The sequence below is a fragment of the Muscardinus avellanarius genome (genome assembly GCF_963383645.1).
Source record: "Muscardinus avellanarius genome assembly, chromosome: 13".
Classification (NCBI taxonomy): Eukaryota; Metazoa; Chordata; class Mammalia; order Rodentia; family Gliridae; genus Muscardinus; species Muscardinus avellanarius.
The window spans coordinates 41,485,194-41,500,858 of NC_137799.1; the positions used below are offsets into that span (position 1 = coordinate 41,485,194).

Genomic DNA, 15,665 nt, shown 5'->3' on the forward strand with positions numbered 1-15,665 from the left:
TTATTTTTTTAATGTATCTTGTGCAGGCTTTAAACTAGTAATGCTTGAATGTCTTGGGCTTCCAGGAAATTAAAATATCACAGAGAAAACTTTCATCTCAGCTGCCTCACCAGACCTTACCTATAAGTTCTTCTGCATCTTGTACTCATTTCTTTTATTTCTCTGTCTGTCTCTTTTGGTGATACTGAGGGTTGAACCCAGGGGCAGTCTACCTCTAATCTACACTCTCAGCCCTATATCTTTATTTTGAAAGAGGGTCTCACTAAGTAGCTGAAACTGGCTGAGAACCTGCACTCCTCCTGTCTCAGCCTCTCAAATACTGGGATTATCAGAGTGCCCCCCCCCATTCCTGGCAGCTTGCCTGCTAAAAGTAGTATTGTCTACAAATTTGATGTAAAATGCACCAAAAAGCAACGAGGGATGGATAGATACCTAGGTAAAAAGGAAATAGAGTGAAATATTAATTATTAAGTCTAGATAATGGGATTTTGATGTTCAACTGATATTTCCTTTTTTGGTGATGGGCCAGGGATTGAAACCAGCAGTGGTCTACCTCCAAGATATACCCCCCAGCTCTCTTCTCCTTTCTTTCTTTCTTTCTTTCTTTCTTTCTTTCTTTCTTTCTTTCTTTCTTCTCTCTCTCTCTCTCTCTCTCTCTCTCTCTCTCTCTCTCTTTCTTTCTTTCTTTCTTTCTTTCTTTCTTGCAGTACAGGGGATGGAACCCAGGGGCATTCTACCTCCAAGCTATACTCCTAGCCATACTTTTTATTTATTTTTTTGAAACAGGGTCTCACTGAGTTACAAAGGGTCTCACTGAGTAGCTGAGCTGACCCACAATCGCGGCCCCCCTGTCTCGGCCTCACAGGTGTGCGCACCATGCCGGCTCCCCAGCCCTTTGTGTTTGTCTGTTTGTCTTTAAAGCAGGGTCTTGCTGAGTGCTGAGGGTCTCCAGATTGCTGGCTTCACACCTGGAGTCCTGTCACAGATCCCACGTACTGGGATTTTTAACCATATGTACTCTACCTAGTTTCTTTTTATTTCTTTTATTTTTATTTTTATTTTTGCAATACTGGGTATGGAGCAGGAGTATTCTGCCACCTGCAGCCCTGGTTTTTAGTGTTTTTATTTTTGAAACGGTCTCACTGAGTTGCGGAGGGCCTCACTAAGTAGCTGAGGCTGTCCGTGAACGCGATCCTCCTGTCTCAGCCTCCCAGATGCTGGGATGACAAGCGTGCGCCACCACACCCACCCCACTTTCTGTTGAAATTTGAAAACGTTTTTTTCTTGTGTACGTGGTGCTCAGGACACTGGACCTGCATGAGAGCTGTCCCTTACGCTCTGTGTACAATGGGGTATCTTAATAATTGTTTAGAATTGTTGAATTGCTTCCCGTGTCTCTTACTTCCTCAAATACTCAGTGTGGTTTCAAAAATATCATTCTTGGTACTTACTAGAATTTGTTGGATTGCCTCTCCTTTTTATTAAAATATAGACTATGCCAGGCCTGGAGGTATAGGTCTATTATCCCAGTACTTGGAAGGCTGAGGCAGGACATCACAAGTTTGAGGCTAGCCTGGACAACTAAGTGAGACCCTGTTTTTAAAAAAAAAAAAAAATACTGGGGATGTATTTCATAGGATCCCCAGCACCCAAAAAAAAAAAAAAATCTATAAAACAGTTTTTTTTTTTTTAATCTGTACTTTGCATAGCTGTTCCTTAAGTGTTGAATAGAAAGTCACCCCAGGGGATCATTTGAGTATGCACATGGGAGTACTTACTTTCTCTTCTGTTCCTTGTAGAATGGACATGGTGGTGGTCGAAGTCAGCAGACACTAGACAGTAAGTATATCAGAAAATTTTCTTGTCCATGGCTGGTCAAAACCAAACAATAGGATGAGGAGAACACTCATTGCCCAATGGCTATTTCTCCCAAACAGCCCTATTGCATTTTTTTTCTGAAAACTCCTTCTGAAACATCATTGGAACTGACAAAAGCCAGTTTCACTGATTAAGTGAAACCAAGTCTTATCTCCATGACAGAGTTAACAAAAGATGACTAGGTTCCCATGTGACCAGGTGATAGCTGATAGTGTTATTAGAAATGTAGCCACAGCAAGAAGGTCACAGTCTAGCATTCTTCTTCCCTGAGTAGACTAGACCCCATGTGCAGCTATAGTATTCATTAAAAAAAAAAAAAAAAAATATATATATATATATATATATATATATATATATATTTTTTTTTTTTTTTTTTTTTTTTTTTTTTTTTTTTTTCCTGTGGTACTGAGGGTGGAACCCAGAGGCTTTCTACCTCTGGGCCATACTCCCAGAGCTTTTTTTATATTTTATTTGGAAACAGGGTCTCACTAAGTTGCTGAGAGCCTCACTAAGTAGCTGAGGCTGGCTTCGAACCCGTGCGATCCTCCTGTCTCAGCCTCCCAAGCGCGGGGATTACAAGTGTGCGCCACCATGCCCAGCTGGGTTAGAGATTTTAAAATTAATTTTTAATGAGTTATGAAGTATCTGGAAAACATGGTGTGCATTTAAGGTAGGTTTTTATTTCTGGTACTTTGTTCCCCACCTGTTCCATTCTTCCCTCCCTCCCTATTTCCTTGGGAGAGCAATTAGCTGTGAGCCTGTTAGCAATGTCAGGAAGGTACCATTTGGGGTCTTGGTTTGTGGTTAGGCCCATCAGTGGCCTTCATCTGTTTTCATCTTTGAAATGGACTGCCAATAAGGAGGACTCTGGGATCTAAGGGCCTCGGAGCTAGGCTAACTGCGGCCTGCGTTTGTTTTTAGTTCCCTTTTTTTGTTACACTAAAGACCTTTCCCGGGGGCTTGCAGGAGTCAGGGAGGAGCGTGAAGGGGGCTTCTTCCAACTGGAAAAGACAGTGATGTACTTCCAAGCACATATCTGAGTTGTATGTGTGGACAGCCATGGAACTGAGTCTTTTCCATAGCTAGGGTTGAGTCCATGTCCTTTCTTGGGCCTAGTCAGCTCTTTAAAGTGTTCTGAGATTAATCTGTTGAAGCATGTACCGAGGGAATTTTCTGTTTGTTTTTGAAAGTAGGCATGTATTCTTTTAGCAGAGGCCAGGCTGATGGCTGCACTCTATCCTCAGCTCCCCCGTGGCTCTGAGCCTGGCAGGGCGGCCTGGTGGGATGGCATGCACAGCGCTGGCTCGCTGGTCTCATCATCAGCTTTGCACTCTCCCTTGCTGTTCTTTGGAGGGAAATTTGCCTCATGTTATACATACCAATTTCAGCCTTTTAAAAAATTTCTTCACGGATGTTGCTAAGGGTCAGGTGTCTGTAGGTGGGCAAAGCAAGTCCATGTCCCAGTACAGTCTAGCTCTGAAAGTGTCATTTCCCATTTTTTGTCTAAGATTTGCATATTTGATCATCACACATCCTGTTAGTAGTCCTGACAGTGATGGGGCCATCTGGTGACACTCTTGGACATTGTCCTAGGGAATGTAACTGTATACATCTCACCTGAGCCTGAGTGTCACAAGATACTGAGCATTTTTTTTTAACATTAAAAAAAATTTATTTCATTGGTGCTTTGTAGTTTTACATCATCTCTTCAACAAGACCTCCAGAGCAGCCGGGCGTGGTGGCGCACGCTTGTAATCTCAGCATTCGGGAGGCTGAGACCAGAGGATCGCGGTTCGTGGCCAGCCTCAGCTACTTAGTGAGGCCCTCTGCAACTCTGTGAGACCCGGTTTCGAAATAAAGAATAAAATATAGGGCAGGGGGTGTAGCTCGGAGGTCAAATGCCCCTCGGTTCCATCCCCAGACCCGCAAAAAAAAAAAAAAAAAAAAAAAGTCAAATAGCAATAAACATTGGCTAGGATGTAGGGAAATAAGAAATTCTTCTGCACTGTTGGTGGAATTGCAAACTAGTTCAGCCGCTATGGAGACAGTGTGGAGATTCCTTAGAAAACAAGGAATGGATCCACCATATGATCCGGCTAAACCACTCCTGGGTATTTTTCCAAAGGGTTTGAAATCAGAGAACTACAGTAACATGCAAACCCATGTTCACAGCAGCACAGTTCACATAGCAGCAAAACTACAGATACTGAGCATATTTCTGATACTGATCTGTTTCTTACAGCTACTTCCTCCATTCCAGCTCCAAAGACAACAGACCCCCCCTCTGCCCTCCCAGCTGTGGGCTCCCTGCCCAGCACCACCCCCTGCACTACACTTCTGCCATCTGCATCCCAGCCTGGTGACCTGTCAAGCAGCCCCCTCTCCCAGCGTAGCAGGTAAGGGCGAATTGTGGGCCCAGAGTGAGAAGTACACCAGGGCAAAGTCCTGGAGTCCCTCATGCAGCCCACACTCATTCCTTCTGACGTGACAAATTTAGCTTTAACATCAGTACTCTCCATTTTAGCCGGATCAGGCCTCAAAGCCACCAGCTGGGAAAATTTGCTCTGATGCCTCTACTGGCACAGAGCACTGGGTCTCCTGGGAGGGGATGGGGCCAAGGCTCCTTGAGACTCTTCTTGGACCCCAGGCAGGTGCCCCAAGCTCTGGGCCCAAATGGCCCAAGTCACCGTGACACAGAGGGAATGATGGGTGTCTGAGCAGGCGTGACTCACTTGCTCTGGCTCCAGAGAGCAAGTTATTGGAACAGGGTAAATGGGGTCTTCTGTATGAGTGCCTCTCTCAACCTTTGCCTGGGGCCCAGGCACTTGATCTGCACTCTGGCTCTGGTGGGAATCCAGGTGCTTCCTCTGGTGTTTTCTTACCTTACTCCCAGATTTTATGAGCTTTCCAAGCAGGACAGTGCTTATGTGCTGTATGAATTTACTCTTTTTATTGTCAGAACAGAATTTACTCTTTTTTATTGTCAGAACAGCAAAGTGTTACAGTGTACTGAATTTAACTCTGGAAATTTCCCAGGCCTGGAGACATGAATGACCTTTTAGTTTCTCTTTCTTTCTCTCTCCTCTTTCTTTCTTTCTTTCTTTCTTTCTTTCTTTCTTTCTTTCTTTCTTTCTTTCTTTCTTTCTTTCAGAATGTGTGTGTGAGAGAGATAGACAGGGGGTTGAACCCAGGGACATTTTATTTCTAACCTATATCCCCAGCCCTGTTTGTCCTGTTTTGTTTTTTTTTGAAACAAGGCCTTGCTAAATAGGCAAGATTGGCTTCAAATCTGTGGTCCTCCTGTCTCAGCCTCCCAAGCACTGGGATTACAGGTATGGGCCAGTGGTACTGGAGACCTGTGAGCTATACCCAGCCGTTTTTGTTTTGTTTGTTTTTTTGTTTTTTGGTGGTACTGGGGGTGGAACCCAGGGGCTTTTCTACCTCCAGGCTGTACTCCCAGACCTATTTTATTTTTTATTTGGAAACGGTCTCATTAAGTTGCTGAGAGCCTCACTAAGTAGCTGAGACTGGCTTTGAACCTGTGTGATTCTCCTGTCTCAGCCTCCCAAGCGCTGGGGTTATAAGTGTGCGCCACTACACCTGGCCACCCAGCCCTGTCTTATCATCTTTATTTTGAAAGCTTGCTAGGTAAATTCTAGCTAACTTGCTGAGGCTGTCCTCAAACTTGTGGTCCTCCTTTCTCAGCCTCCTAAGTACTGGGATTATGGGTGTATACCGCCACACCCGGCTCCTTTAGGTCATTTCTAACCCCAGGATCCTGTCCCTGATGTCTGGCCATGCCCTCTGAGGTGGAGGCTCCCAGGGATGGGAACAAGCTGAAGTGAGTCCTGTGGCAGGCGGCTTCGTTGCCATTCGTGACTCGGTTGGGTGGACATGAGGTGCTCTTTTTGTCTTCTAGTTCACTCTCCAGCCACCCGAGCAGCCTCTCCTCTGGGCATGCAGTGCCGCCCTCCAGCACGCCACACACAGTAAGTGTCCACGGCTGCTCCCCGCCCTGCTCAGCGTGTCTGGAGCGTGTGGAGCAGGCCTTAAGTTTGCCCGTGTTGAAGATCAAAGAGGACCCGGAGGCGCAGGATGACGCGTCTCGGTGCAGTTAGCCGCTGCTCCTGGGTTCTGTGGAGGACGCCCTGCCTAGGACGCGTAGCTCCTTGAAGACCTGCCTCAGACCTGATGTGTTCTAGGAGTCGGGAGCTTGCTCCCAAGAACGTTTTCATTATAATAGATGTTTCTTCCAGCAGGGGAGGTTTTGTTTTCTGGGCCCCATTATGTCATTGAAGCATCTCAGAGCTGCAGAAGAAATAAGTTCACTGCTGAGTCCATCTTTAGGCGCCACTAAAAGCAGTTTTCAGTCGAGCATTGTTCTTGGCGACCCTCCGCTACGTTGTAGAGAAAGCAAATGAAGGAGACAAGGAATGCTTTGACAAGGATTCACATCCAGGGCCACACATGCCTCTCGTCTGACATTCCCAGCTCAGGGCCCAGTGTGATCCCTCCCCTTCCGTTGCTAGTCACAAGGACTTTCCCAGTAGTGGCCACCGGGTGTCCTGTTTGATTGGTGCCGGTGCCATCTTCCCCATCTTGGAAGCAGACACTGTGGAGTGGGCGTTCTGAGGGAGCAGCTGTGCAGCGGAAGAGCTCGGGCCAGAGGAGGAGGTGCCTGCTAGGGAGTGTCTTCCTGTGTGCGCAGCAGTGACCGTAGGTCCGGGGTCTGCTGAAGTGTGGCTGGTGAGCAGTGCAGTTGTAAGTGTGTGTTAAGGGTCAGGTCAGGACAGGACAGGGTGGTGGTAGAGGAATGAATAGTAGTGAAAGGAGGCAGGCGGGAGTAACTGAAAGCCAGGAGAGGCGGGTGCTCCAGTGGGCTGAATTGTGACAGGACAAGACAGTATTTGCATGCTCTAGGGGACGGCGGCATCTGTGAAGGCTGGAGTGGCAGGGTGCAAGCAGGGAGGATGTGGATGGAGAGCAGGAAGGAAATGGGTGAAATTGGTTTCCTCTGAGGAAAGAATCCAGGCACCTGCAGAGAGAAGAGGTGGAAAGACACAGTCCTATCTTTTCATGTCATTTGTTTAAAGCTGTATCTTTCAAACTCTATAGTTTCCCAAGTGAAATCTTAGATAAGAACCTTTGTCATAACCCCTGTAGCTTGCCACCTTCCAGAGGGAGCACAGGTGGCTCTCAGCTGCCCACCTGCCTTGGTTGTGAAGGCCCCAGCCGCCCTGACATCTGAGGACAGAGGAGGAGCGTGCCTGTGCCTCAGCGCAGGGCTGCAGGCTCCGTGACCCAGAGAAAACTCCAAGGACACGTAGTCCATCTGCCACAGCCAAAATCACTCGTGCAGTGAAGCCCACACTCTGTGTGTTGGGATGGTCACATTGTTAAATATCCAACATAACTAATGTTAGCTGGACGAGGTAGCACACGCTTGTAATCCTAGTACCTGGGAGGCTGAGACACGAGGATCACAGGTTCAAGGCCAGCCTCAGCTACTTGGTGAGGACCTTTGCAGCCTATTAAGACCCTGTTTTAAAATGAAGAATAAGCCAGGTATGGTGCCACACACTTGTTATCCCAGTACTTGGGAGGCTGAGACAAGAGGGTCAAAGGTTTGAGACCAGCCTCAACTATTTAGTGAGATGTTTCTCTGCAACTTGGTGAGACTTTGTTTCAAAAATAAAGAATAAAGCCAGCCGTGGTGGTGCACGTTTGTAATCCCCGCGCTTGGGAGGCGGAGACAGGAGGATCATGCAGTTTCAAAACCAGCCGCGCTGGCTTAAGAGACCCTGTTTCCAAATATAAAAAAGTATAAAATAGGTCTGGGAGTGTAGCCTGGAGGTAGAAGGGTTCCATCCCCAGTACCACCAAAATAAAATAAAGAATAAAAAAAAAAATAGGGCTGGGGGTGTAGCTTAGAGGTAGAATGCCCCTGGGTTCCATCCAGGGAATGAGTACACACACACACACACACACACACACACACACACACACACACTGTCAAAGGTTATAAAAAGTTTTATCCCAAAAGGCTTTACTCTCTTCTAATTTAGCTCTGCCTCTAGGTTGCCTATTTTCTCCATCCTTTATAGGCTTAAAAAAAAAAAAAATCAAGCTGGGCATGGTGATGCATGCACACTTGTAATCCCACTACCTAGGAGGCTGAAACAAGAGGATCCAAGTTCACAGCAGGCTCAGGAATTTAGTGAAACTCTGTTTCAAAATAAAGATTAAATAGGACTGGGGGTGTTACTTGAAGGTAGAATGTGATGCCCCTGGGCTCAATCCCTGGTACCGCAAAATAAGTAAGTACATAAATAAATAAATAAATAAAAGGGCCAGGGTAGCCGTCACAGTCCCCCAGTACTTTGGGGACTAAGACAGACAGGAGGATCACAGGTTCATGACCAGTCTCAGCAACTTAGAACCTGTTTTAATATAAAGTCAGACTGGGAGTATACCTCAGAGGTACAATGTTCCTGGGTTCAATCCCCAGGACTATGGAAAGGAAGGGAAGGAGGGAAGATAGGAGGGAAAGCAGAGAGAGAGAGCGAGAAAGGAAAAAGTACAGGACAGTCCTTCCCCTTCGCCTGCTGTTCTCGCTGTCCTGGGACATGAACCGAGCACTTTACTCGGGGCTCTTCCCTGCCCGGCAGAGTGCCTTTCCCTGTTGACGGTGGGTGCTTTTTGTTCCTTTTCGCTGTTGTGCTGTGACTCTCACTTGCCCTCCATTTAGCCCACAGTACAGGACCATTCAGTATTGGTGCTGGTGCTACCTTGGAGGACCACATATGTTGCTTCACATGTTTCTGGAGGGTCAGTCACAAATGACTTAACATTTTATACAACTTGCCCTATATAGTGAGTTGTTTGTTTTTTGTTTGTTTTGTTTTTGGTACTGGAGGTTGAACTTAGGGGTGTTCTATTTTTTAGCTACACCCCCCAGCCCTTTTTTATTTTTTATTTTGCAACAATGTCTTGCTAAATTGTTGAGGCTGTCCTTGAACCTGTGATCTAGGAAGTCTCAGCCTCCCAAATCCAGGGATTATAGGCATGAGGCACTGCTCCTGTCTACTTATGTCAGTCTTATAAATCTTTTCCTGCTGGCTTAGGACTTGCACTGTCCTCAGCCGCCCCTTTCTCTCTCTCCCCTCCCCACTCACCCCTGCCTTCCTTTTCCTACCCGTGGGGCGGGATCCATGGACCTCGGGGTCTCGTGGAGCTTCTGCTGGGTCTCTCCTTCCTTCCTGGATGGACTTCACTGGGAGGCCATGCTCTTTTTAGCAGGCCCTGGTGAAGCAATAAGAGGCCTTACGTGAGGCCCTGGTAGATGTTGCCAGGATTTGGCTGAAAGGCCATTCATGGTCTCTTTGGCTTCCAGACCAGAGAGGCTAAGTCTAATAGAAGGAGTTCCTCGGAGGACCCTGGCCAGTGGGCTGCCCGTGCTGGTTAGCTCCCATGGGTTCTCGACACTCCGAGCCTGGCTTTTGGTCATGTGTGGTCCACAGTTGTGCCTTGTTTCAGGATCAGAGCATGTGCAACAGATTTTGAAGAAGGCTTGTCCTGGAGCTTGGGTGGTGGTTTTTTTTTTTTTTTTTTTTTTTTTTTTTTGTGGGTCTGGTGATGGAACCCAGGGGTATTCCACCTCCTAGCTACACCCCCTGCCCTATTTATTAATCTTTATTTTTGAATCAGGGTCTCACTAAGTTGCAGAGGACCTCACTAAGTAGCTGAGGCTGTCCGTGAATCACGATCCTCAGGTCTCAGCCTCCTGAATGCTGGGATTACAAGCGTGCGCCACCACGCCATGCTCTGGAGCTTGGTTTTAATGACACTGATGTTGACTTTGTGAGTCCTGATGGCTAAGTCTTCAGCTGTCCACCTTGGAGACCCTGGGTGCTGCTCTTCTGCCTGTCTCTTCAGCCTCAAGGCTGCGGGCTCACATGCCAGGCCAGGCTCTCCCAGCAACCCTGAGCCTCCAGACCCATGTCCTGACCTTTGTTTTGCCAGCACACCAGTGTGGAGAGTGCCCCTTCCCTCCAGTCCTCGGCCACCCTCTCCACGGCAGTGACCTCCGGCGCCAGCGCCCCTTCCTCCGGCGCCAGCCTGCCTGGCAGCACAAGCACAGCGAGCGGCCTCTGCCTGGGCGGGACCACTGTGAGCGCACCCAGCAGCAGTTCCAGGGCCGCACCCTTGGTGACCTCAGGTACATGTCCTGTGGGTCTTTCCTGTCAGCTCTGTCCCCTCAGGTGTGCACACAGGCTTTCCAGGGAGTCTTTCAGCAAACTAGGGAGACCCTGTTTCCAAGTAGAAAATAAAATAGGGCTAGGGTTGTAGCTTGGAGGTAGAACACCTGTGGATTCAATCCCACCAATCCCCTCCCCCCAACACTGAGCATAGCCTGTCCCCCTTCTCCTGTTTTTGGGAGGAAAAGGGTGTGTGTTCAGGTCACTATTCACTGTGGCTCCAAAGTAGGGAGCACGGTCAAGATACCAAACCCTCTGGCCTTGAGAGGTCCTGAACGTGGTAGTGTTTGCTTTTGCTTTTCTTTTCTTTTCTTTTCTTTTTTTTTTTTTTTTTTTTTTTTTGCGGTACTAGGGATGGAACCCGGGGGCATTACCTCCAAGCTATACCTCTAGCCCTATTTTTTATTCTTTAATTTGAAACAGGGTCTCATTAAGTTGCAGAGGGCCTCACTCAGTAGCTGAGGCTGGCCGTGAAGCACAGGCCCCTATCTCAGCCTCTCCCAAGTGCTGGGTTCTCTGCGCTCACCCCCACGCCCGCTGTGTCAGCTCTTTCTTCCTTAAGCCACATCCTGGTGTATCTCTTGGCCGCTGACCTCCTCTCGGCTGTGGAGCCATCGAGGCAGCACTGTGACCAGCAGCTTAGTGACTGCGTCTCCAGAACATCTGAGGAGCCCCCTCTTCTGGCGGTCGCTTCACTCCATCCGGTTTTTCTCTCTGCAGGCAAAGCACCCCCAAACCTGCCTCAGGGGGTGCCTCCCCTGCTACACAGCCAGTACCTCGTGGGCCCTGGAGGACTGCTGCCTGCCTACCCGGTGAGCGCACAGCGGAGCTCCTGGCCGGCCCGGTGCCCCTGGCCTCGGGCTGGCACCTGGCAGGACCTGGTGAGGGGACCTCGGGCTGGCTGGTGCCCACACTGGGCTGCTCTTTTCCCTTTCCGCCTTTCTCTGCTCCTGTGATTCCTGCCGTGTCTTCTTCCATCTAAACTCCATCTGGACACGATCTGTTCCAGGGCCCATTCCTGGAGGCGTCCCATCCCCCAGATGGGCCTGCCTTCTCCCTGACACGCCCTTTCTCCTGCAGATCTATGGCTACGAGGAGCTCCAGATGCTGCAGTCGCGGCTGCCCATGGTGAGTGGGGGGGCGCTTCTCCACAGCCTTTCCTCCTTCACTGCTGCCCCGCTTGGCCCTTTGGGTCTTCAACCTATGAAACTGCCGCGGCGCCACCACTGAGAAGTGATTTCCATTTGGTGGTTGTGCTTGTTGTGGCCCTCCCTGTGGCAGATGATGTCCTATGTTCATTTTTGGGGAATGGCCTTTGGGGCCAAGAGCCCCAGGAGGCTATGCCCACTGCTAAATGTAAGTCCTTATCTTCCCTCTCGCCTTTCTGTTGTGGTGGTGGTACAGTTTTTGGACCCCCGTGTCCAAATCCTCAGTTCTTTTTATTGTTTTGAGACAAGGTCTCACTGAGTTGCCCAGGCTGGGATTATAGGTGTGTGCTACTGGCTGGGCACGGTGGCGCACGCTTGTAAGTAATCGCAGCATTCGGGAGGCTGAGAACAGAGGATAGCGGTTCGTAGACAGCCTCAGCTACCTAGTGAGGTCCTCTGCAACTTAGTGAGACCCTGTTTCAAAAATAAAGAATAAGAAATAGGGCAGGGGGTGTAGCTAGGTGGTGGAATGCCCCTGGGTTCCATCCCCAGACCCGAAAAAAAAAAAGAAAAGAAAGAAACTGTGGGCACACTGTTTTTTTGTGAGATGCCCACAGGTTGCTTGCTTGACTCTGGAGCTGTAGAAAGCCTTTTCCTTGCTGTGTCCTATGGTTGTTGGGCTACACATGTGATGGGCAGCCTTACTTTTCTATCCCCAGCTAAGTGAAAGGATGGAGGTGACCATCTTTAAGGTGTCTCTCGAGTCCGGCCTCATCTCCATTGCAGTAAAGCACTGGGGTCTCCCTGGTTGCACCCGCACTTCAGCCAGGGCTGCCTCTTTGTTCTGACTCTGTGTCCAAGGATGCGGTGCTGGGTCTTCCTGGGAGAGCCTTGGTGACGAGTAGGACAGAGGCCCGCTCTTTACTTCTCAGCCGGCAGGTGTGCCTCTTGGGTTGTCACACTCTTCTTGGTCTGACGTTTCCTGGGGTATTTGTTAGAGACTGTCAGACCACTATCCTGCTCCAGGGGATGGGACTGGTCCTCACAGAGGTGCTGCCTAGTCTCCCGCAAGCGTCTCTGTGGGAGTTTGTACCTCTTGTGCCAGGCCACCCACAGCTCTCGTCTCAGGAGGGAAGCACATCTCTACCTGTCGGTGGCCGTGGCAGCAGCTGGCTGGGGGCCTGTGGGTCTCTAGCAGTGGTTTTCTGGTGCCCCTGGGCATCGTCCACGGGGCACAAGAAATGGTCCTGCCCCCAGGAGCTGCGAAGTGAGATGCCCACAGGTTCGTCCTGCCTCCCGCACTCCCCTCGGCTCGCTACCCATGTTCAGGAGATGCCTTTTCTTTTTCTCATTGTTTGTCTTAGAAGAAATCCCCCCTTGAACTGATGTTTGAGATTTATGTTTTAAAATTTTTCCCTTGGATTAATTTTTAGTCTTATTACTGTATTTGTACTGAATTCTTTTTAGATTTGTGTGTGAATGGGCTCCCCTTTCAGTTTTCTCTATACCTATGTCCAATTGAGTTATAGTTCATTCAGTCCTGCTGTTTCCTGGGGTTCTGGGCTCAGACCCCAGGAAACTGAGGTTACCTGGAAATGTGGCCAAGAAGGGTGTGTCATTTCCAGCCAGGACGGTAGTAACTGCCTCTGACCACTGATCTAGGTCAGCCCAAGACACCAGGTGTGTGTAGGATGCCAGTGCCCCAGGCGGCAAGCGCCAGACCTAGGGCGTCCCTGTCCACAAAGCCCCGCTTTTCCCTGGTCTCCGTGCTGTGTGCTCTTAGCCCTGGGTCTCTTTAGTGTCAGGTGTTGCTAGAGCAGAGTGAGTGGGGAAGAGGCCAGTTGGGGGCCTAGACCTGGGGTCCTGTGCCTACCTGGCACTGCTCTCTGTCTTCTCTAAAGCCTCCTAGGCTCTTCCTTTCCTGCTGAATCCTTTTTCAGATTTGTACCATTCATTTATCAGTGTTCACACAGGAAATTTCAGTGAGGTTGGGATTCATCTTGTGGCACTGGACCAGCACCCGTTTGTGGTGCAAAATAGACATGTGTGTCTATGTGGTGTGGCTGGGAGATTGGGCCTCCAACAAGCCCTGCCTGGTGAAGGCTGCAGGGCTGGTCCGCCAGCCCTTTCCAACAGGCCAGTGGGTATAGCCAGCACAGTTAAGTGGGGTTCCTGATCTCCTCACCCCCAAGGGCACCACAGTCTTGGAGCGGTGGAGGAAGCTGCCTTTGAGTGTGCAGCTGCTCTCAGGAGTGCGGCAGCACACAGCACACGCGCCTGTGCTCCCTGCTGGATCTGCTCTCCTCAGAGCAGACCATTTGCTGAATGAGCTCCTGGGTCTCTTCTAGGATTACTACGGAATCCCCTTTGCTGCACCCACAGCTCTTGCCAGTCGAGATGGGAGCCTAGCTAATAATCCATATTCAGGTTAGTAGGCTCAGTGGGTGAGAGTGGGAGGTGTGGGCTAGGCTGACTGAAGGCAAGACATTTTAGCTGTCCATATTTGAGCCTGAAAGCCAGACTGGTTCCTGTTTGCAGGAGCCAGTCTGGCTTCTCCCCTGCTTTGCAGTGTCACTGTTTCCTTCTCCTAGGTGACGTCACAAAGTTTGGCCGAGGTGATTCTGCATCCCCCGCGCCCCCCACCACACTAGCTCAGCCACAGCAGAGTCAATCCCAGACCCACCACACAGCCCAGCAGCCCTTTCTGAATCCTGCACTGCCACCAGGCTATAGCTACACTGGCCTCCCCTACTACACGGGCGTGCCCGGTGCCTTCCAGTATGGGCCCACCATGTTCGTGAGTATCTCGGTTCCTACCTTAGGCCAGGCAGAGGATGGCTGGCCTGCGCTGTCTTGCCGTTTCTTACACTAATGCCTCACCTGCTTGCCCCTGCAGGTCCCCCCCGCCTCGGCCAAGCAGCACGGCGTGAACCTCAGCACCCCCCCCACCCCTTTCCAACAGGCCAGTGGGTACGGCCAGCACAGCTACAGCACAGGTGAGCAGCGCTCCTGGTGCAGCAGAGAACTCAAGTGAGCAGGACGGGCTTGCTCAGCTCACACGTGCCTCCTGTGCCTGGTGTGCTAGGTTACGACGACCTGACCCAGGGGACAGCAGCAGGAGACTACACCAAGGGTGCCTATGGAGGATCTGCCCAGGCGCCAAACAAGCCTGCAGGTTCTGGGCCTGGCAAAGGTAGCGGTCCCCTCCTTCCCAGGGTGGACACCTGGGGTAGTTGTTTCCTGCCTGGCCTCAGGCTTGGGCAGGGCTACTTCAGAGTATTCCTAGAAATGGGACCAAATACCATGGGGAACAACTAGCTGATTTTCCTCCCAGGAGTGTCAGTGTCTTCAAGCACCACCGGCCTACCTGATATGACTGGTTCTGTCTACAAGACACAGGTGAGGAGGCCGAGGGGCCAGGTGGGTTGGTGGGAAGTAGCCATCCAACCCTACCCTCAACATTGTCTTCTTTGCCCTGCAGACTTTCGACAAGCAGGGATTTCATGCAGGGACTCCTCCACCTTTCAGCCTGCCCTCAGCCTTGGGCTCCGCCGGGCCCCTGGCCCCTGGCGCGGCCCCTGGCTACGCGCCCCCACCCTTCCTGCACATCCTGCCGGCCCACCAGCAGCCCCACTCCCAGCTGCTGCACCACCACCTTCCCCAGGACGCCCAGGTGAGCGCAGCTGTGGAGGTGGCTCCCCTGCCTGGGCGCAGGCGTGTGCCAGTGCTGACCTTTTCTCCCTCCTCTTCCTCAGAGTGGCTCAGGTCAGCGCAGCCAGCCCAGCTCCCTGCAGCCCAAGTCTCAAGCCTCCAAACCCACCTACAGCAACTCTCCGTACTGGACAAACTAGACCCCCGAGAGAGGGCTGGCTCTGGGGCAGGGCTTCCCTGGGCAGGAGAGAACACTCGGAGCACATTTCTGGGAGCCCAATGCCCTTTGAATTTCTGAGATGTGTAGCTGTCAGCCGAGCCTCTGTGGGGAGCCCCCAGATTCCCCGTTGTATGTAATGTATTTATGTATGTATTTGTAAATGTGATCAAAACCTGGGGGGAGTGGGTTCCAGCTGCAGATGTCAGCCAAGTTTGCTCTCCCCATCCAGACCCCTTCTCACTGTAGTAGTGCCCCCAGACCCTTCTTACCTTCAGCCTTTCCACATGGCCCCTGCCCATGGCTGCTAGGGCGGCCGCTGGGAGGCCTGGCTTAAGCTAGGTTGGGTATCGAGGTCAAGCACCAATGAAGAATCACGACTAACTTATCCCACTCCTTTGTAAAACATTGAGTTTTCATCCACTTGTATTTACGTTATACCTTTTTTTTTTTTTTGAGACTGGTCCTTTTGTCATCGTCTCATTCTACCAAATCTTGATCTGCAAATAGCAG

General features: G+C 50.3%; 1 protein-coding gene across 1 annotated transcript; it reads left to right on the top strand.

Moving 5' to 3' along the window:
- Positions 1–9,089: 9,089 nt before the first annotated feature.
- UBAP2 (ubiquitin associated protein 2) lies at positions 9,090–15,135 on the top strand (the record flags this gene model as incomplete). The annotated part of the gene is made up of 12 exons (XM_080708950.1): positions 9,090–9,205; positions 9,272–9,338; positions 9,901–10,096; positions 10,857–10,948; positions 11,217–11,264; positions 13,633–13,711; positions 13,876–14,081; positions 14,181–14,280; positions 14,370–14,477; positions 14,619–14,683; positions 14,766–14,957; positions 15,040–15,135. The coding sequence occupies 12 exons, from the start codon at positions 9,090–9,092 to the stop codon at positions 15,133–15,135; spliced, it is 1,365 nt and encodes a 454-aa protein (XP_080565076.1).
- Between the last annotated feature and the right edge of the window lie 530 nt (positions 15,136–15,665).